General features: G+C 41.8%; 1 protein-coding gene across 1 annotated transcript in view; it reads right to left on the reverse strand.

Moving 5' to 3' along the window:
• The window catches only part of cacna2d3 (calcium channel, voltage dependent, alpha2/delta subunit 3), a 75,971-nt gene extending 61,175 nt beyond the window's left edge, over positions 1-14,796 (reverse strand). The window contains exons 1-4 of the mRNA XM_060910339.1: positions 14,387-14,796; positions 10,179-10,260; positions 4,917-5,033; positions 1,636-1,695 (exon numbers count right to left, since the gene is read on the reverse strand). Coding sequence (XP_060766322.1) covers positions 1,636-1,695; positions 4,917-5,033; positions 10,179-10,260; positions 14,387-14,514 — 387 coding nt within the window. The 5' untranslated portion in view covers positions 14,515-14,796. The remainder of the gene's footprint in view (positions 1-1,635; positions 1,696-4,916; positions 5,034-10,178; positions 10,261-14,386) is intronic.
• Between the last annotated feature and the right edge of the window lie 8,741 nt (positions 14,797-23,537).

Below are 23,537 nucleotides of genomic sequence, written 5' to 3' on the forward strand. Positions count from 1 at the left end.
TGATGTAATTCAGGTTTGAGTAGGTGATTTATAAAAAGGAGAAAGCGAGTTAAATGTCCTGATATTGTTGGTGAGAGTTGTGCACGGTGTCATGGTGTAAACTGGACTTAAAATAGGGTTTAGTGACATTTTCTAAAAAAAAAAAAAAAAAATTGATATGCGCACTGATTCCCTTCAGGAAACCTGACTCTTTTTTTTTATGTCGGTGATTAGTGCACAATGCTCCTGTATCAGAGGCAGAACAGTGGAGCAGATGACAAGCAAAACAGAGAAGAGAAGAGAAGAGAGGAGAGGAGGAGTGGAGTGAGGGACATGGTGTTTGATGAACAGAAGCGAAAAAAAGAGTGAAATATTTCCAACCCACGCGCTTCAGAGAGATGCGACACGCAGATGACGTCATGAATCAGACTGGATCTGCGTGGAGAAATCCGACAGAAACTCTTTGTTTCGTTTTGCTTTCATTTGTGAAGGGAATTTGTTAACGAGTTCATTATGGGGAGCTATCATCACTATTTATTTATTTATTTATTTATTTATTTTTATTATTTTTTTTTTAAGCAATTATACTCCGGTGAATTTTCCATTTCGGTCTCGGAGTCGGACACGTCATTAATCTTCAACCTGAGTCTGTGGAGCTGCTGAGGTCACACCACAACCTCACGGACATGATGAAGATGATTAAGATGATGATTATGATGATGATGACTTCAAACTAGACTTGCACGCGCAGCTTGGTCACGAATTAGGTCTAACATTTTGAGAAAAAAAAGCCCTTCCACATGCACACTTTTGGTCTTTTCTGAAATGCTTAACCTGAATTTATTAATAATAATAATAATAATAATAATAATAATAATAATAATGATTATGATGAACGCTTTTAAACAACGACAGTAAATCTGTATAATCTGTTTATATTCGAGCTCATTTATTGGGTTATTCTTTTATTATAGGACACGAGATGCTGAAAATATTTATTCTCCAATAAATCAAGCCGCGTTCAGATTCTCTAAAATAATTATAATTTTATAAAAGCCTCTGAAAAAGGATTAACGTGAATACAGAATACAACATGTGGTTTTTTAATAATTGTTATATTTATCTTATGAAATTATTATATCGATAAACATTTGTCTAATGATCAATATAGGAGTTGGAGGTTGTTGTTGTTGTTGTTGTTGTTGTTGTTGTTTGTAGACCGCTGTTTTAGCGCATTAACCTCATTAAGCCCCTTATAATGCCGAGGTTGATAATGTCACTGTCAGGGGGGGAAAAAAAAGGTACTAAAGGTACTAAAGGGTCCCATCCTTTGTCCTTGTGGGTGGAGCGGGATGATGATGTGTTCACCTTTGACCAGGTGAGTGGAGGTGATATTTAAAAGAGCTCCAGTGATAAAAGTGCACTGTTTCCACACGTCCAGGTGAAAGACATGTGACTGAAGATAAAGGTACCACCTCGGGGAACCGCTTTTTTCTGAAAGTTTTTTTTTTTTAAATAATAATAATAATAATTATTATTATTATTATTATTATTTGATGGAAAAGGTTGTTTTGGGAGGCGACTTGAAGCATGTTCAATAAAATCCTCAGACTCTCCCGCATGCACATGTCCTCCAGCAGCAGCAGCAGCTCTCACCTGCAGCTCGGGGTTCTCCTCATGCTGTAAGTGCGCCTCCTCCGCCGCCTCCACCAGCCTCTGCAGGGCAAAACCACGTGATGTGTAAACTCTCTACTCCTGCAGGAGCATCCAGACATGGGGACAGATTCAAAATGTTCAACTCTGAGACCGTGTGTGTGATGCAGGGACAGAACTGAGGCACTGATTAGCAGGACGAGACTCGGGGAATTGAGGTCTCTGTGCTGTTAATGGGTCACCTGAGGTTTTGTGTGTGTGTGTGTGTGTGTGTGTGTGTGTGTGTGTGTGTGTGTGTGTGTGTGTGTGTGTGTGAGAGAGAGAGATTGCCGGAGGACAAGAAATTAAAATGTCGCAGTCGGGGTCTGGGTGCAACGTAAACAAAAATCAAGGACACTGGAACTGTAGACCTGGAACTGTTTTTTTTTTTTTGACAATCAATTTGCAATTTCCCTTTTAAAATGTTTTTCATTTCTCGAGACTGACGTGTGGAGAAAAAAATACACTCGCAAACACTTCATGATAAATCATTTCCCTGTTGATGACAGTTAAAGACCTTTCCTTTCCCTCTCAGTCCTGTTTTTCTGGTTGTTCTTCAGCTCTCTTTAATTCTTCACCTGATCACTGTGTTGTTTCTATTTGAGGAATGTTATTAACCTGGAAATAAATCCTCTAAACCACGTGTATTTTTTCCAACATGGACACTTTACACGCTTGTTAAGTTCTTCATCAGAAACATGAGAAGAAAAAAACAATTAATCACATTAAGCAAAGATCATGCATCACACTGTCAGAAGGTACAGTCGGAGTCCATTTGTGGCCCCTGGGGTCCAGTCTCCCCGAATGTACCCCCTCGGGCTAAGTATTGGACCTCAGGGTAACTATGTGGACCTTGTAAGGGCCATAAAGGTACAGATATCCCCAAACAGTATAAATGGTACAAATCAGTACCTTCGAGGGTACAAGCTGTTGGACCCTTAATGGTATAATAATGCGTTTATTTTCTGAGTGTTCATTTTTTGAAACAGAACTGTAGATAAAAAAAAGGACAGGTGTTTTTATAAATCTGCCCCAAAGTCATGTTATTAGCTTTCAAATAGTCTCAGTTCACTTTAATCATTTACACTCGATTTTTTTTTTTTTTTTAAATCCTGATCAGTTAAACAGAAGAGATGTTTGGTATTGCTTTGGTGATAATAATAATAATAATAATAATAATAATAATAATAATAATAATAATAATTGGCTGTGTCAGAATCTAAAAACTATTTTATATTATGGATATAATTACAGTGTACTATTGCTACAAACACTTTAGCTATCTCTTATTTTTTAATTTTTGCACAGATTGGATTTTTTACGTGTTTTTATTATGCGCATAACAGCTTAACGTTTATATCACACACACACACACACACACACACACAGTAGATGTTCTCTCTCTCTCTCTCTCTCTCTCTCTCTCTCTCTCTCTCTCTGTGTGTGTCTGTGTGTGTGTGTGTGTGTGTGTGTGTGTGTGAGAGAGAGAGAGAGAGAGAGAGAGAGCATCTACAGTGTGTGTGTGTGTGTGTGTGTGTGTGTGTGTGACAGAGAGAGATAGAGCATGCTACAGTGTGTGTGTGTGTGTGTGTGTGTGTGTGTGTGTGTGTGTGTGTGTGTGTGTGTGTGTAAGACGCTGCGGCTCCGTGATAACAGGATTTCTATCACATCAATAACACTCAGATATAAACACAGGAGCAGCAGCATGGCGGGGGGGGGGGGGCGGTTACACACTCATTTACACACCGTGATTTATCCACATCCACAGAATCAAATCAAATTAAATCAGGGAGAAAAATGTCGGCTATTTTACTGAGAGAGAAAAATAACAAGCACATGCTGCAGGAGAGGTGCAGTCTAATAATAATAATAATAATTATAATTATAATAATAATAATATACATCGATTGGTTTTGCTTGAGATTCGAGCACTCTAAATAAAAATAAAGAAGTTCTAGTTTAGTGTTAAATACACTGCTGCTTCCTTCAGTGTCTCGTTTCAACTGAAAATCTCACACACACACACACACACACACACACACACACACACACCTACATTAGCAACCGATTAGCCATAATTTATTTATGTATTATTAATTATACGTCAATATTTATTATAAAATAATTTAGCCTACTCTTTGGAAAAGCCTAATTTTGTGAAGTGATGCTGCTGAACACTGACACAGGGTTCCGGGGGAATCAACTCCATCTACACTCTCTACAGTTTGCTTGACTGCGCAAATGAAGTGTACTGACTCAGAGTCACTCCTGAACCTGTACATGGTACTGACTCAGAGTCACTCCTGAACCTGTACATGGTACTGACTCAGAGTCACTCCTGAACCTGTACATGGTACTGACTCAGAGTCACTCCTGAACCTGTACATGGTACTGACTCAGAGTCACTCCTGAACCTGTACATGGTACTGACTCAGAGTCACTCCTGAACCTGTGCATGGTACTGACTCAGAGTCACTCCTGAACCTGTACATGGTACTGACTCAGAGTCACTCCTGAACCTGTACATGGTACTGACTCAGAGTCACTCCTGAATCTGTATGTGGTACTGACTCAGAGTCACTCCTGAACCTGTATGATACTGAGTCAGAGTCACTCCAGAACCTGTACATGGTACTGACTCAGAGTCACTCCTGAACCTGTACATGGTACGGACTCAGAGTCACTCCTGAATCTGTATGTGGTACGGACTCAGAGTCACTCCTGAACCTGTATGGTACTGACTCAGAGTCACTCCTGAACCTGTACATGGTACTGACTCAGAGTCACTCCTGATTCTAGAGAGTCTTAGACTTACTCCATATCATCAAAGTCTACTGAAAGCTCCAGTTTACTCCTGAACCCAGGGAATGTCCTGAGAGCCCACTCACTCCAGGATTGGTATAACCTGTAAACTTCACACTCACTTCTGATTCAGTGGAGTGTGCCAACTCAAACTCATGACTCCAGAGAGTCTTCTCACTCTGAATCACTCATGAATTAATGGAATGTGCAGTCAGACTCACTCCGGAGCCCACAGAATGTTCTAAAGCCTCAACCTCTGTCTGAACTCCAAGAATGTACTGAAGGATCAGATTCACCATGAATACAGTTTACTGAAAAGCTCAGCATCACTCCTGAACCTTGATGGTATGAGGAATGCCCAGCCTCTGTGCTGGCGTTATCAGTGATTCTGACTCGGACTCACTCTGGACCTGAGACAGACTGTACTGAATGCTCATACACACCTGTGCAGCTTGCGCTTTGCTGCGGAACATTTCAGCCATTTTCTCAGAGATGCTCTGCACCAGCTTGGCTCCGTCAGCCTCCTCCATCTGAACTGTACGCTCGTACTCCTTACATTTCTGAAGGGACACAAACAAGAACAACCTTATCAGGCAAAGTCAAACGATAACACTGAAATATTGCACTGTTCCATGGTTTCATCAATTTTTTTTCAGAAAGAATGTCACAGTGGTGAAGAGATAAAAATGTAGGTAGACAGACAGTCCTGACAGTTTATCTCCAACCAGATGTGTGTGTGTGTGTGTGTGTGTGTGTGTGTGTGTGTGTGTGTGTGTGTGTGTGTGTGTGTGTGTGTGTGTGTGTGTGTTCTCAATCATGATCTGAGCAACAGGACCTGATAGAAAATTTTAGATATTGTAGGATTCAGTTAGATCTTACAGAACAATGACAGAATGTTGCAGGCACAATCAAAGAGATTCATTGATTAGACCTGAGCCAAATCCCAAATCTCCCATGACTTCCTGAAAAAGTGCTCAACCTAAGCTCCATATAGTGCACTTCATATGTCCCATAAATAGCCACTTGATATTTAAACCTATAATCTATTCCTGTTGGATGCATCATAGTGAGGTGGGTAGCGTGTCCACCTCATAGCTTCAGGGTTTAGGGCTCGGGAAGTTCTATGTGTTCTCTCTATGTCCATGGGTTTTTAATGTTGGAGACTCATGGTTTATTCACACCTCCTAAAAACTGGCTACTTGAAAGTTTCCATCGGTGTGACAAAGCAAGCAAATGTGTCTCATTCAGGGTGTTTTCCCACCTTGAGCAGGTTTTCTCAGGAATACACTGATATCAAGTTCTCTGAAGGTTCATTTCAAGGTGAAGAAACCAAGTATGGACTTGATGACCTTGAAGGTTTGACTGTTCCCAAAATTCCCAAATATCATCTCACCAAACATTCTGGAAATTGTTAAACAGATGGTTTATGGATGACCAAAAACATCACAATCACCACCAACATCACTACCAATAATATAGATTTTTTTTTTTGTCTAAGCAGTCCATCCAAGGCCCTGGAGTCCCGGTAGTCACATTTCTGAGTGAAATGCCTGATTCCTGCTTTCATTGCGTTAGTGTTGATGCTGATTTCTTCCCACGACATACTGTATCTGCGCAGAGGAAGATTTTAATAAGTTGTAAGTAATGATCTCTTCTGTCTGGTCTGATTTGCCTAAATGCTTTGGTTCAGATCTCTGGTTGGACACCGAGATGCCTCCAGTCTCTGTACGAGGCCCAATCTCAGCTCTCTGACTGGCTGAGAAGCTGCTGCAATGCACACAATTCGCTGAAGATCAGACTGAAGAGGGGCGGGTCGACGTCTGCACCAGGGGGGAAAAAAAAACGGTTTGGAGCTTGAGCCACACATGGACGGAGAGTAATTGAAATGGAGTCTGAATGCGGGACAAAGATAATAACGTGTCAAGCCTGGGTGGCTTGGGATAATGAGCTACATTTCAGACAACGCTGAGCCTGCAGAACACACACACACACACACACACACACACAACATGCTTTCAACACAGCTCAGGGTTTCAGTCTGTAACCACCTGGAAATTTTTTTTTTAAATGCAAATTTTTTTATGGATGTTCTTCAAAATTTAATAAACCATTTTCACACACACACACACACACACACACACACACACACACACACACACACACACACACACACACAAGTGCCCCCACACAATATAGCAAACATCTGTTCTGCTCTTTGATGGGCAGCATAGCAACAAATCCTCCACAAATCCAGATGCATGTTCCTGCACTGAGCGCTCGAGCCCACACCACCCCGAACACACAACACACATCCCATTACAGTGAGAAGGAGTCGGGGGGAGAGTTACTGAGGTGGAACACTTCATTTCACGCTTGTCCTCCCCTCCCTTCCCTTTCCCACATCCTGTCTCTCTCTCTCTCTCTCTCTCTCTCTCTCTCTCTCTCCACCATGCTGTAATTCACAGCCCCTTCATCAGTAGCCATGATTGTCCTGCTGGCTCGGGTAATGAGAAGAAGAACCACCCCGTTTTTCAGGAGCTGTCAGATGCATCTGCCTTGTCTACAACAACACTGAGAAGTCTTATTCTCTCCAGATATAAATTGTATTGTAACTGATATTACTGAAATTACATTAAAAAGTTTTTATCTTCTTGTGGTCCTGTGATATTGTTGCTTTTTTTAAAAAAATAATTCACTCATAAGCTGCAAGTTCAAATGATGGAACACTTTCTCCTAAAAGAATTTCTCAGGTACTACAGTTTAAAAAGAAAAGAGAGAGAGAGAGAGCTCTTCGATGGTTCTTTAAGAGTTGGATGGATATTTAAGCGTTCTTTGCATGAATAACAGGGCTTTACTTGGAAACTTATCCAATATGGAAAGCTCCAGCTCTGATTTTCTATGACCTTTTTGCCTTCCTGCTGAAGATGTACAAACATACTGCAATCTGATGTGTGTAAAATTGAGCAAATTTAAATTTAGTCTCTTCAGGAGAACCCTTCCTTAAAGGTTGTGTTTCACCCGATAACAGAGTGCATTATTACAAGCCTTTATCATCGAATGAACTCTTAAACCCTACAAGAACCCTGTACAAGTGTACCAAGTACAAGTGGGATTTTTTTTTTAAGGTTCAACTGATAATGAAAGAGTTCCACCTCTTTCCTTTGGGAAATATTCTGTTGTAGGAAAAAAATCTGGAGCACCCTGAGGAGTGTAGGAAACGTAGAGCTCAGCTTTCCTCGTGCTACCTTCTGAATCGTACAGATTTTTATCTCAGAAGGACAAAAAAGCTCCCTATGTAGGCAGCTACTGCCAAAAGCGATAGCTGATATTTTTAATTGTCAATGTTTATAATTATTACATATTGTCGTGCATCGTAAGGAACATCCTGATTTTGCTGAGTGACAGGCGTCCAGGGGTCACATTTACACATAGCTCCAGTTATTCAATTTATCTCTTCTTGGCTGATTCTGTCCAGAGAGAATTGGAGACGAGACGAGAAAAAAAAAAGCTCAGTGGGTAATGAGCCGTAACCAGAAGACACACTCACACACACTCACACACACATGCACGCATGCATGCTCTCACACACAAGAACAGCTGAGTCTCTCTGACGCACACCTGAGTCTTTTCCAATAGGACCATCTGTGTGCAGCTGAGTGACTGAGAGGCGACAGAACACAATACACTTCACCCTGGAGCTACTGCGCTCTGTGTGTGTGTGTGTGTGTGTGTGTGTGTGTGTGTGTGTGTGTGTGCGTGCACTGTGTTTCAGTGCTCACAGGAGATCAAGGAGCAACGAAGAAAGAAAGAAAGAAAGAAAGAAAAGGTGTGCAGAAAGAAATGAATGAAAGGTCAAATGTATGCATTATTAAGAGACAGAAGGCAAAAACAGAAAAAGGAAATGGATAAAAAGAAGAAAAAGAAGTACAAAGTGACATAGAGAGAAAGAACAAAGAGTGAAAGATGCAGTTAAAGCTCTAAAGGTTGTGAGTTCAGATCTTGGTATTGCCAAGCTGAGACCTGAGGAACGCTCTCACCTTCAGCTCAACTCTAAGTTCATTCATTCATTCATTCATTCATTCATTATCTCTAGCCGCTTTATCCTTCTACAGGGTCGCAGGCAAGCTGGAGCCTATCCCAGCTGACTACGGGCGAAAGGCGGGGTACACCCTGGACAAGTCGCCAGGTCATCACAGGGCTGACACATAGACACAGACAACCATTCACACTCACATTCACACCTACGCTCAATTTAGAGTCACCAGTTAACCTAACCTGCATGTCTTTGGACTGTGGGGGAAACCGGAGCACCCGGAGGAAACCCACGCGGACACGGGGAGAACATGCAAACTCCGCACAGAAAGGCCCTCGCCGGCCCCGGGGCTCGAACCCAGGACCTTCTTGCTGTGAGGTGACAGCGCTAACCACTACACCACCGTGCCGCCCCTCAACTCTAAGTTGATTTGGAGAAAGGTATTTGCCACTGAAAGCTGATCTGTCTCTCCCACCTGAGCTGAGCTGAGCTGAGCTGTCTGATTCAGTTTTCTGTCTGCAGGAACCTGGAGTGATTCTCTATCAGATAAGGTTCCAGGTAGAACCTTTTAAGAAGCTTAAAAACCCTGATTATTCAACAAACTCTTCAAGTGTGCAGCGTCTTTGGTGATCTTCTCGAAGAAAGCAGATCATCATTCTGGGATTGGATACAATAGCATAGTGAGGCAAGAAGATGGAATTAGAAATCGATTGATCGATCAATAGATAGATAGATGTGTAACAATACACAAGCCTTTCTTGACTTGAAATAAAAAGGAAGCTACTTTTTCAGAGAAGGGAGTGTGGGCTTGATGAGGTTTAAATGTTTATTACACCTCAAGTATCTCAGTAAAAATTGATGACAAATTTTACATTCAATATTCAGACCTATAGAACTGAGAGCCTCATAGCAAACAATACGATATGATATATAATTATACATCCAGGACACTTTTTCGATGGAATAAAAACATGTGTTCTGTTCCTTTCTAGCGGATTTTATTTATTTGGTTTGATAGCATGCAATATTGTTAGCATATTGCTTATCCTACATGTATTACATCACTCTACCCAATGGAGAATGAGCGCTGAATATGGTTTACAATATTGCATGGTTGTCAAGACAACATGACGTCACACATCGGAGATGTAAAACTTCCATGCTTGCGAGGGAGCAACTGGGACAATTTGTAAACAAACATGGCTGCCAGGTTTGCGTCATTAAATATGGAAGCTTTTGAGAGAATTTTGAAAGGGAAAGAAGCTTTGAACACCCGAAAGAAATGTATAATAATAATAATAATAATAATAATAATAATAATAATAATATTATTGGCTGGCTTTTTTTGTGGTCTCATCTTCGACTCATTCAGTATCATGCCAGCTGAATGGAATATATCTGATAGACCATGAAAAAGCCAGCCAATATTATTTAATTATTTCAGCCCAGACAGACAGACAGACAGAGAGAGATGTTACAACCATTGTTGGACCCTAATCTATCGCAGTGCATTGTGGGATTCCAGTCCAGTCCCTGCATAGCTTTTTTCACTACAACATAACTACAAAATGGTGAACATACACATGAGAACAGTGCACACTGTCGTGAATATGGTGTGAGTTTTGGATGTGATGATGGAGAACGAACGCCGGTGGACAGACAGGAGGCCTACCTTCTGCAGGACTTGTGAACCAGAGTATTTTGTGGCGATGGATTTGATTTCACCCCCGAATGCTGAAGCCCACAGTTTAACCCTGAGCAAAACAGACAAGAAAAAGCAGTTCAGTAACCCACAACACTGAAGAAAAAAATGAGCAAGACATTTCATTCCATTCCATGGGGATGTGACAGTTTACGGCTGGTTTATCTCAGAGGACCTGCTCTGTCGGGCGGAGGGTGGAAGGTGTCGGGTGGAGGGTGGAAGTGTGTCAGGTGGAGGGTGGAAGGTGTCGGGCGGAGGGTGGAAGGTGTCGGGTGGAGGGTGGAAGTGTGTCGGGTGGAGGGTGGAAGTGTGTCGGGTGGAGGGTGGAAGGTGTCGGGTGGAGGGTGGAAGTGTGTCGGGTGGAGGGTGGAAGGTGTCGGGCGGAGGGTGGAAGGTGTCGGGCGGAGGGTGGAAGGTGTCGGGCGGAGGGTGGAAGGTGTCGGGTGGAGGGTGGAAGTGTGTCAGGTGGAGGGTGGAAGGTGTCGGGCGGAGGGTGGAAGGTGTCGGGTGGAGGGTGGAAGTGTGTCGGGTGGAGGGTGGAAGTGTGTCGGGTGGAGGGTGGAAGTGTGTCGGGTGGAGGGTGGAAGGTGTCGGGCGGAGGGTGGAAGGTGTCGGGCGGAGGGTGGAAGGTGTCGGGCGGAGGGTGGAAGGTGTCGGGTGGAGGGTGGAAGTGTGTCGGGTGAAGGGTGGAAGTGTGTCGGGTGGAGGGTGGAAGGTGGAAGTGTCGGGTTTACAGGGTGAATCTAATCAAACCCTAATAAGTGACAGAAGCAGGATATTCACTTTGTATAACACTGGTTCATTGTTTTCAGTAGAACTTTCTGCTGATACCTCAAACCTGGGACACTTTTGCAAGAAATAATGCAACAAAACAAACAATAATAATAATAATAATAATAATAATAATAATAATAATAATAATAATAAAGAATTTAAGCTTTTGTTTGACTGACCCTCAGACCTAATACAGCTGTAGAAATGTCTCTGTGATGTGTGTAATCACTCTCCTGAATGTGAAACACTGTGGGATGCGATGCTGCACCTGTCTCTCTGCATTACTATAAGCAGGTGCACCTGTCTCACTGCAATACTGTAAACATGTGCACCTGTCTCTCTGCATTACTATAACCAGATGCACCTGTCTCACTGCAATACTGTAAACATGTGCACCTGTCTCACTGCATTACTGTAAACATGTGCACCTATCTCACTGCAATACTGTAAACAGGTGCACCTGTCTCACTGCATTACTGTAAACAGTTGCACCTGTCTCACTGCAATACTGTAAGCATGTGCACATGTCTCACTGCATTGCTGTAAACAGGCGTACCTGTCTTACTGCAATACTGTAAACAGGTGCATCTGTCTCACTGCATCACTATAAACAGGTGTACCTGCCTCACTGCAATACTGTAAACATGTGCACCTGTCTCACTGCATTACTGTAAACAGGTGCACCTGTCTCACTGCATTACTGTAAACAGGTGCACCTGTCTCACTGCATTACTCTAAACAGGTGCACCTGTTTCACTGCATTACTGTAAACATGTGCACCTGTCTCACTGCAATACTGTAAGCATGTGCACATGTGTCACTGCATTACTGTAAACAGGTGTACCTGTCTTACTGCAATACTGTAAACAGGTGCACTTGTCTCTCTGCATTACTATAAACAGGTGTACCTGTCTTACTGCAATACTGTAAACATGTGCACCTGTCTTTCTGCATCACTATAAACAGGTGTACCTGTCTCACTGCAATACTGTAAACAGGTGCACCTGTCTCACTGCATTAATGTAAACAGGTGCACCTGTCTCACTGCATTACTGTAAACTTGTGCACCTGTCTCACTGCAATACTGTAAGCATGTGCATATGTCTCACTGTATTGCTGTAAACATGTGCACCTGTCTCACTGCATTACTGTAAACATGTTCACCTGTCTCACTGCATTCCTCGCGCTGAGTTCATACCCGGGCACGCGCTCCCGTTTGAATTTGAATTTGAATGCTTTGGTTAAACTCTAATGGTTCAGGCCAGTCCCAGCAGCGGGTTACTGAACACTCTGGCGTCTTTAAATAGTGTAAATATGACACATAAAGCCTTTTTCTACACATACAATCACGGAAAAGCGACACGAAACTCGGTTTCCTGCGTTAATTCATCGGTTTTCATGGTTGGTGTGTTGTGGTGTTGTGAGAGAAAGGCCTGTGCATCTCCTGTTTTGTTAGCATTCAGTGTTAGCCTCAACTAGCATGAACATTCCCTCACAGAAGGGAAGGGAAGGTCAACTACCCGAATAACTCGTCAAATAAATCTTTACAAACGTCTCCCTGGCTGATTAGAGCAGGTTAAGGAGTCAGTTATCTTGTTATAAACTCCTACACAGCTAGTTAGCTAGTTTAGTTGAGTTAGTGCTTTTCACAGAGTTTAAAGGGACACAAACATGAAAACACCACAGATATGTTTCTCATAAAGCTGAATATCTATTGATGATGTTTTATTAAGTGTTTATTTGTTCTCAGGTTCTGACGCTCATCATCATCATCATCATCATCATCATCATCAGAGTGACAAGAAGAAACCAGGAGCCCTTCATCTCCTGGAGGTCTGAAGTCCTTCTGCATTTTATGAACATAATGAAATTATTTTCATTTCTTCAAAACGTTTGCCTCAGTTCACTTCCCGGTTTTTGGAGGGTGTTTTGTCTGATTGTTGCATTCTGTAGGTGTTTTAAACTGAAGTATCAGACAGATCAGACACACAGCTTCTTTACATTTACTGCATTTTAATTCTATGCAAACCGAAAAGAACACACTGATGCACTTGGCTCCATTATCTCCAATATCTCCATTATTCCTGTGCTGTTGTTTTGTCCACAAGCTGCAGCTGTTTGTGACTCTGGGATGATTTTTTTTTTTCACTGCACATCAGCTGCACCGTAGATTTAATTCCAGCTTGTAGTTTTAGGTGTTAAAATTTTAAAAATCTCAAATCTCAACTAGCTGTTTATCTTGTGATTAAAAATGTGTTATAACGAATAAACTCGATGTTTGCGGTGTTTATGGAGGTGTTTAAGCCTCCGGGACATTAATGTTCATCAGTGTTTAAAACCTAAAGCGCAGGTGTAATAATAATAATAATAATAATAATAATAATAATAATAATAATAATAATAATAATAAAGGCGTTTAAGGATTTTTAAAAAATATATTTTATTTAAAGCTTGAATACATATTTTAGAGCAGGGTTTCTTCCCTGTTTAACCTTTTAATAAATGAAATCCTGCATTTATTTATAAACATGGAAATACATTAAATTTTATTTGACCTTTTATTTTGGGTCAAATGGCGAATTCCGACATTATTAAACTTCGAAGTTGAAATGTGCAGGTTAGTTTATTTTTAATGGTATAATCTAAAAATAATGTAGATAATATACAAATAAATAATAATTATAAATAAATAAATAAATAAATAAATGTATAAATATAAAAATAAATAATATAAAAATAACGGTAAGTCGGGACACGTTTTAAATCAACATTTTGTTTTCTTTCTTTCTTTCTTTCTTTCTTTCTTTCTTAAAATCTCTTAAGTGCTTTTTAAAATCTTCTTTTGTTTAAATCTTTAACATTTTCTTTTCGTTTCTTTCCTTCTCTTTCTTTTTTTAAATCTTCTTGAACTCGTGTTAGACTATTAAATAACATTTGCGTAAAAAATGAAATAAAATGAAATAAAAGAAAAGAAGAGAAGAAGATAGCAGCCCTGATCCGGCACCAGCAGCTGTAGTAAATGTGAGTGTGAATGTAAAGCGTGTCGCTGAGCTCCCGGTGTTCAGCACATGTCCGGCTGATCGGACTCGGACCGGGAGCTGAATTCACACTTCACTCCGTTTTGATAAAAATCTGATTTCAGGTGAATTTAATGATCCGATTAAACGCCACTGAAAGCGACTCTGTTCCTGAAAACACTGATGAAGCTCGAATCAATCAGCGCCTTCCAGCCAGAACCCGCGCGCGCGCCACCGGACCGAACCCTCTCCGGCACCTCCAGGGTTCCGGTTCCTGAGCGCGGCGGGGGGCGGGTTCTGGATTTCTGCAGCGCGAGCGTTGATTATTTGCAGGTGATGGTTGTCGCCTCCGTGATGATTCCGCGCAGTAACCGGTCCGATACTCACACTCCGAGCGGGATGCCGTGCTGTGACCCCCGCGCCGCCGCCACCGTCACCGCCGCCGAGCACAGCGCGAGCCAAAACAGCACCGGACGCACGCGCAACTCCAGGACACCGCTCCGCCGCCGCCGCATCTTTTCACCGCTCCGCCGCCTTTTCCCTTTCAGTCGATTCCTCTCTCTCTCTCTGTCTCTCTCTCTCTCTCTCTGTCTGTTTCTGTCCCGTTCCTCAGCTCTCCCACACCGGCTCACGGTCACACAGCTCACCGGCTCTTCTCCACCGGAGGAACAGGAGCGAGCTGCCCATTGACCGAGGTGAGAATCTCTCCGGTACAGAGACGAGAAACAGAAGAACGGAGGCGCCTGAGACCTCAAATGAAGCGTCCAGCATCCGGCTGGGCTTCGAACATCACTGCTTTAAAGTCTCTCTCTCTCTCTCTCTCTCTCTCTCTCTCTCTCTTTCGGAACTGCTGTGGGACCCTCAAAGGGACTCTGGATATTGTCCACCTCTAAAAATCATTTCCAGCAAACAAATTATTAATTATTTTTTCGAGTAAAGTTTAAAAAGTAAACTGCATTTCTAAAGGTATAAAAGGTTCACATCCCGCATTATTGACAAATAAAAAGGTTCTATATTTAGTTCCCTTGTTTTTACAGCATGTAAAGAAATACTGTCCACCAGAAATGGCTTCAAAGGAATGAAATGTTTCAACATTTAAAAAAAAAAAATTACTGTAATCAGTAATCAGTAATACATGAATAAATGCAAAGTCAATATTTGGTGTGAGACGACTCTTTGCTGAAAAATAAATTAATAATAATAATAGTATTGGTAGTCTGAAGTCCAGTGAGTGCAGTTTTATGGAGAAATGATCTGTAGGTTTTACTGAGCATCTTCCAGAACCAGCCACAGTTCTTCTGCACACTTTGACTGTCACACTCACTTCTTCATTTTGCACCAAAATTTTGCACCAGTAGCCTTCATTATGGTTTCTTTTTTAATCTTATGGAATCTGCTGCTCAGACATTTACAAACATTTTTTTCTGTAACATTTTTTTTTCTGAAAAAAAAAGGACCATTTGGAACTCTAAAATTTTTTCGTACTGACTCGATAATGTAGAAGTCATAAAATAGAAAGTTTTATGAAAAAAATAGGGGGCTAAGACTTTTGCACAGGGCTGTATATAGTGTCATCTAACATATTGCTGAAGGCATGAAATTTTCTGTAAGGAGATGTTTATTCAATATTTCTGGAAGGAGTCTCCAGTGTCAGCGCTGTATAACATAGTCAGCAGGTTCTCCGACATTTTCAGGAACGATGAGTTTACGCTTTAACATGACAAACTGTGGATTTTTTATTGATTTATTTATTTTTAATTAATGACAGGGGAGAGAAAACAGAAAGGTCAGTGTGAGAAATGATTAATCGAAACCTGAATGTGAGCGCTGCTTCGATGCTCATCGGAAAGCCGTCAGAAAGAAATCTTTTTACCTCAAGCTCTCTTTGAAGAATCTTTGTGTTCTTGAGAGAACGTGTAATCAGAATGTCGCTGTAAATCGCTTTAATCACAGGTCTATCGTTAGAGGATCTTCATCGTATAACCTGACATGAACACACTATCACACAATCTGTACAGAATTCAGATGAATGTTTATTCGGATCTTGCACAGCATGACTTGTGGCATTGTGTCAGTTTGGATCTTCAGCTTCTTAAATTAACGAGAGTTATATCATTTTAAATATCAAGCCCAGGCTTGGTCATGGAGAAAAAAAAAATCCTAGCACAAGACTTGATAACATTTTTCTGATTATGTTTAATTTTGCTCAGCTTGATGTGTGAAGACGCACCAGTAAAACATGAGTGACATTTGAAAAGCTTATGAACATTGGTGTTTACAAAAATAAGCTATTTAGATAAAACTTGGACAAAATAAATTAATTGGGACAAAAAAAAAGATTTCAAGGTTTTAAGATCTAATGAGCTACGTTGGGTTTTTCAATGCTGTAAAAATATTTATCATACCTGCAAATTTTCTGCAGTTTATTGTGATAATGATATCATTTAACAGTTATTCCCCGAAATTAAGTCGTACATGAGCTGATAGCTGACGAGGCGCATAGCACCGAGTTGTCTATAATCCGTGTACGACAAGATTGAGTGGAATAACTGTTTTATTCTATCCACATTCACTGGATTTTGAGAAATGGAGCAATTTTATTTTTATTTTTTGCAAATTTGATAAATAAAAGCTTCAGACAAAATGTCAGACAAAATAATTTCTGCTTAGAATGTAAACAAACCAGTGAAATGACAGGAGCAATTTGTGGAAAATGCAATAATAATAATAATAATTCTGGGCGGCACGGTGGTGTAGTGGTTAGCGCTGTCACCTCACAGCAAGAAGGTCCTGGGTTTGAGCCCCGTGGCCGGCGAGGGCCTTTCTGTGTGGAGTTTGCATGTTCTCCCCGTGTCCGCGTGGGTTTCCTCCGGGTGCTCCGGTTTCCCCCACAGTCCAAAGACATGCAGGTTAGGTTAACTGGTGACTCTAAATTGAGCGTAGGTGTGAATGTGAGTGTGAATGGTTGTCTGTGTCTATGTGTCAGCCCTGTGATGACCTGGCGACTTGTCCAGGGTGAACCCCGCCTTTCGCCCGTAGTCAGCTGGGATAGGCTCCAGCTTGCCTGCGACCCTGTAGAACAGGATAAAGCGGCTAGAGATAATGAGATGAGATGAGATAATAATTCTTGAAAAATAAAAAAGATATGTTCTTACCAGGCGGCACGGTGGTGTAGTGGTTAGCGCTGTCGCCTCACAGCAAGAAGGTCCTGGGTTCGAGCCCCGGGGCCGGCGAGGGCCTTTCTGTGTGGAGTTTGCATGTTCTCCCCGTGTCCGCGTGGGTTTTCTCCGGGTGCTCCGGTTTCCCCCACAGTCCAAAGACATGCAGGTTAGGTTAACTGGTGACCCTAAATTGACCGTAGGTGTGAATGTGAGTGTGAATGGTTGTCTGTGTCTATGTGTCAGCCCTGTGATGACCTGGCGACTTGTCCAGGGTGTACCCCGCCTTTCGCCCATAGTCAGCTGGGATAGGCTCCAGCTTGCCTGCGACCCTGTAGAAGGATAAAGCGGCTAGAGATAATGAGATGAGATGAGATGAGATGTTCTTACCATCAAATACTTTCATTCCATATTTTGTTGCTTTTTTGTATTTTTGGTGTTTTGTTTTTGAGTTTTTATTTCATCCTCGGTTGGTTCAGCAACACGCGCCGCCATTTTGTTTTTCTCTACTCATGGTATATGAGCTGATATCCTACTAGTCAAGTAGCCAATCGGAGTGCGCAATTGCTCATATCCAGTGAATGTGGATAGAATAAATAGTTCTATCATTTTACTTTAACTGAAGAAGTGTGACCCTTCATCCCAGATATCTGAATTCCATGGCATGAACAGAGACCACGGGTCACACCAAGGGCCACTCTTATTGTTCTCTCAGCCATTATGACTGTTTTTCCTTTAACAGCTGTTCTTCTGAATTCCACAGTGATCACGGTCACCCTTCAGCACAAGCAGATGCGTCAGCTGCTGAAAGTCGCCCTGGTCAACGTTTCTGCAGGCAATCCGGATCCGCACCACGCTAACAGGCGGTTTGCCATCTGCTGTGACCAACACTGCATGCTGCCACTGACGTCCTGGAGATGTAAGTATGAATTTGACTCAACACAGTTGATTAACTTTGGCTTTTTATGTCAGCAGATCGGAGCTCATTTTAACACAACATCGCTGAGCATGAATTTATTCCCAGGAAATAAATTCTTCAACTGTTCTGCAACCTTAACTGATCTTAGAAATTGCAGTCTAAATAATTTTATACAGTAGCAGTCAAAAGTTTGTACACCCCTACACTACTCATTCATAGGCTTTCCGTATTGTGACTATTTTCTACATTATAGAACAACACTGAAGACATCAAAACGATGAAATAACATCTGGAACATATATGGAATTATGTTGTAAAAAATAAAATATGGGCGGCACGGTGGTGTAGTGGTTAGCGCTGTCACCTCACAGCAAGAAGGTCCGGGTTCGAGCCCCGTGGCCGGCGAGGGCCTTTCTGTGTGGAGTTTGCATGTTCTCCCCGTGTCCGCGTGGGTTTCCTCCGGGTGCTCCGGTTTCCCCCACAGTCCAAAGACATGCAGGTTAGGTTAACTGGTGACTCTAAATTGAGCGTAGGTGTGAATGTGAGTGTGAATGGTTGTCTGTGTCTATGTGTCAGCCCTGTGACGACCTGGCGACTTGTCCAGGGTGAACCCCGTCTTTCGCCCGTAGTCAGCTGGGATAGGCTCCAGCTTGCCTGCGACCCTGTAGAACAGGATAAAGCGGCTACAGATAATGAGATGAAAATAAAATACACTTCATATTTTAGATTCTTCAGCGTATCCAGCGTTTCCCTTGATGACTCTTTGCACACTATTGGTGTTATCTTAACCAGCTTCATGAGGGAGTCACCTGAATGCTTTTCAATTAACAGGTGTCTCGTCAAAAGGTAATTAGTGGATGAGTTTCTTGTTTCTTAATGCATTTGAAATCAAACAGTAAACAGTAAATAATAAAAATGCTCTCTAAAAATAGCCCTATTCAACAGCTGTAGTAATCCATACATATTATGTCAAGAACCGGTCAACTAAGTAAAGAGAAACGACATCCATCATTACTTTAAGACACAAAGTGACTTTTAATTAATAAAAATAAAGAATTGGACGAAATAAACACTGAATTAGAAGGTGTGTACAAACTTTTGACTGGTAGGTTGAAATAGTGTCAATTAAAGGAAATAATTAAAAGTTAAGGTTACAGAGCGATCTAAGCTAAAGAACTGATAAATACTGTACATGTATATTTTCTACTTTGAGACATAAGAAGTAAAGTGTTGAACTTCACCTGTGCAGGTATCCTACCTGTGGGCTGTTCAGTAACTCTGTGAGCGCTTTCACAGTCAGAATTTGATTTGGTTTCACATAATTAGACAAGGCGGCACGGTGGTGTAGTGGCTGTCGCCTCACAGCAAGAGGGTCCGGGTTCGAGCCCCGTGGCCGGCGAGGGCCTTTCTGTGCGGAGTTTGCATGTTCTCCCCGTGTCCGCGTGGGTTTCCTCCGGGTGCTCCGGTTTCCCCCACAGTCCAAAGACATGCAGGTTAGGTTAACTGGTGACTCTAAATTGAGCGTAGGTGTGAATGTGAGTGTGAATGGTTGTCTGTGTCTATGTGTCAGCCCTGTGATGACCTGGCGACTTGTCCAGGGTGTACCCCGCCTTTCGCCCGTAGTCAGCTGGGATAGGATCCAGCTCGCCTGCGACCCTGTAGAACAGGATAAAGCGGCTACAGATAATGAGATGAGATGAGATGAAAATCCAGAAATAAAACCCTCCTGTCAGAGGGAAGCGTATGGCTGAAAATATTCTAATAAAACTCATTTTGTTTCATTCTTTACTAAGTGTGCATAGAAATATATATATATATTTTTTAAATCACTTGACGATGGAGGACCCTACTCAACCCAAGAGCAGGAAGTGGACCAGATAGGTCATCTGAACGTGTTATTACCATAGAAACAATAATATATTAGACTGGTGCATTAATATCGGGTTAAACCTGTGACTTGAAGTACAGCAGGAACATCTGTCCGAGCTGCTGTTACAGAAATCGGATCACTACCTTCTGATCTGAGAAATCAGCAACACTGTGGGCGAAAATATATTATCAGTAGTTTAGGAATCCAGCAATTAGGCTACAAACTCCATTTAGTAAAAATTTAAAATAAAACTTGTGCTTCAAAATCTTCGAGTCTTATTTTTCTGAGTCATGCCTGGTTTTCAGGTGGATCAGAAGACAGAAGCTCGGACCTCGTGGAGAATCACGGTGATGGTGTTGGCGTGGTGAGCTGAGCCATCTCTCAGGCTCCCTCCATTACACAAACGTCAGCTCTGTGGTGGCAGTGACAGCAGTAACCGTGAGCCAGAACACCCATCAGACAGTCAGGTGAGCCACACACACTTTAGTGAGAAAAGAGATTCTTTACACTCTGAGAAAAGCAGAGTACTATTCCGTAGCACTCTTAATTTCCCTCTGTGAAATCCTACAGCACAGATTTCTCTTTCTGAAAACATTCCCGGTAGCTTCACTGCTAAAATATTGATATAATACGATGCTCAAACTAAGATGGCGCTCTGAGAGCACAGACCTCCCCAAGGACAATCAGCAACTCTTTGGTGATATGCAAATCTGCTACCGCAAGCACTTTATTTGTCTGGATATATTTCCAAAAATATTAGAATTATGTGCTTACATGTGTATCTCACAGGATTACTGATACCCCATGAATGTGGATTTTGATATTGTATTTCTACGCTTGCTATGTTTTCTCACTATTGAACTTTACTGCCATCTACTGGACTTTCAGATGTATGGCATTGTTGAGTGCAGAGCTCCACCAAGGCCAAGTGAAACTAGATTTGTGGATCTGTCTGGTGAAAAAGATCTGCTCCAAAATGTATATATATTATTTACCAGCTGGGAGGTCTGTATCATGAAATTCCGTGACCGAGGTCTTGAAGATACCAACTAAGGCCTCTGGGCCGAGGTCAGTATTTTCAAGGCCGAGGTCACGGTATTTCACGATATGGACTGACCTTAAGCTGGTAAATAATATATTTATTTTTTTTCTTTACCAAATTCTAACAGAAAATGAGAGTGCCTGAAAGGGAAACCATATTTAGAACAAACTTGATTCAGATAGCGCTGGATACTTCTCTGGAAAGATGTGAGCGAGGACGGCTCGTACACGTCGCCATTTTTCTTTGTTGCAAACATAAAAAAGTTGCACAGCAACATGTTTAGTTCTTCGCCAGGTATGTCTTCCACCTTTCAACCTTCATTTAGGTTTCGACAGAACTTCCCAAAGACATTGAGGTCATAGGTAGTCTTTTTTGTTGTATTTTCTGCCCTTTGCTCCTCAATAAACTGCTGGATTACCTCGGCGTTAGCAACAGTTACAGGTTTTCGGCTTTCTCCTGAAATGTTTTCTTTTATTTTGTCTTCATCAGGGTAGTAAAACTCGCTTTCGCTGTGAACACTGTCGTTATCGCTATTGATGCTGTAAAATTAATGCTATTATACTGAGAAATGCGAAAATAAATGTTGACAAAAAATTGCTACTATGTTTGTTGTTGTTGTGAACGAGCGAGTCACCAAAGGTCCGTAACCGGGGTCCGGATCGTAAGATTCCGGACCACTCACGAGCCAGTCAGAGTGCACGATTTGATGGAAGCCAGACTGTGAAAAAAATAAAATGGGTTATTCCTTGATCCAATCTACGACCTTCCACCAAGTTTCATGGAAAGTTTCGGGTTGGTAGTCGGTTTTGCGCAATCCTGCTTTGAGTTAGTCAGACAAACAAACAAACAAACCACAAAGAAAACGTAACCTTCCTGGGGAGGTGGTAAATTCGGGTCTGTTGAGCCGTGGGTTAATTCGAGGAAAACTCAAATCTTCAAAATATTTTCATAGTGGTATGGTGTTAATGAATTGCTTCAGCATTGTTGCTGGTTAACAGCATTCCTTCTGTTATTCTTTAGCAAACAGTGACGAAATAAAAGGTTAACTATCTGCATTTTCACACTCACTTTGACTCCATACTGCATTTTCACACTCACTTTGACTCCATACTGACTCGTACAGCCGAGTAAATGACTATTTCCATGGCACTGGTGTTATAAATGTACAATGCTGCCATCTGGTGGTTGAAACGCGCATGACGCTGAATAGAATCAGAATTTGCATCATATTGTGTTACAGATTGGCCTCTGGACCATCTCATCTCATTATCTCTAGCCGCTTTATCCTGTTCTACAGGGTCGCAGGCAAGCTGGAGCCTATCCCAGCTGACTACGGGCGAAAGGCGGGGTTCACCCTGGAAAAGTCACCAGGTCATCACAGGGCTGACACATAGACACAGACAACCATTCACACTCACATTCACACCTACGCTCAATTTAGAGTCACCAGTTAACCTAACCTGCATGTCTTTGGACTGTGGGGGAAACCGGAGCACCCGGAGGAAACCCACGCGGACACGGGGAGAACATGCAGACTCCGCACAGAAAGGCCCTCGCCGGCCACGGGGCTCGAACCTAGACCTTCTTGCTGTGAGGCAACAGCGCTAACCACTACACCACCGTGCCGCCCCACCTCTGGACCAGGTGTTATATATTCCACTCACTGTCTACATCCATCCAGCTGCAAACATATTCATCTACTGAGTGCATCAGACAAAAACATCACTAAATACAGTTAAGGTGACATTTAGAAACAATAACGTTGACCCTGTTATGGTGAGGACCGGTTCACTTTTGATTCTGGTTCCTCTCGAGATTTCTTCCTCATGCCGTCTCAGGGAGCTTTTCCTTAACACCGTCACCTCTGGCTTACTCATTATGGATAAATATAAATTTTATATCCACACAGCAAATTCCCCAGTGTTGAATTAACACCCAGAGTGTTTATATTGGTCCAGTTGGACCAATATAAACACTCTGGGTGTTAATTCAACACTGAGGAATTTGCTGTGCAGATTTCTGGAAAGCTGCTTTGTGACAGTGATTTGAATAGAATTGAATTTAAAGTAATTCTGTAAAAAGAAGCAAAGCCGATTACAATGGTGCTGCTAGGTCAGAGTTTCCTTCAGTATTATTTTATGTAAATTACACAATTAACCTAATTCCACTCTTCCAAATTGGATACCCTGATTCCATCCTTTATTTTTTATGATAGTTTTATCATTTACAGTGGTGCTTGAAAGTTTGTGTACCCTTTAGAATTTTCTATATTTCTGCATAAATGTGATCTAAAACATCATCAGATTTTCACACAAGTCCTAAAAGTAGATAAAGAGAACCCAGTTAAACAAATGAGACAAAAATATTATACTCGGTCATTTATTGATTGAGGAAAATGATCCAATACTACATATCTGTGAGTGGCAAAAGTATGTGAACCTCTAGGATTAGCAGTTAATTTGAAGGTGAAATTAGAGTCAGGTGTTTTCAATCAATGGGATGACAATCAGGTGTGAGTGGGCACCCTGTTTTATTTAAAGAACAGGGAT

The sequence above is a fragment of the Neoarius graeffei genome, chromosome 26 (assembly GCF_027579695.1).
Source record: "Neoarius graeffei isolate fNeoGra1 chromosome 26, fNeoGra1.pri, whole genome shotgun sequence".
Classification (NCBI taxonomy): Eukaryota; Metazoa; Chordata; class Actinopteri; order Siluriformes; family Ariidae; genus Neoarius; species Neoarius graeffei.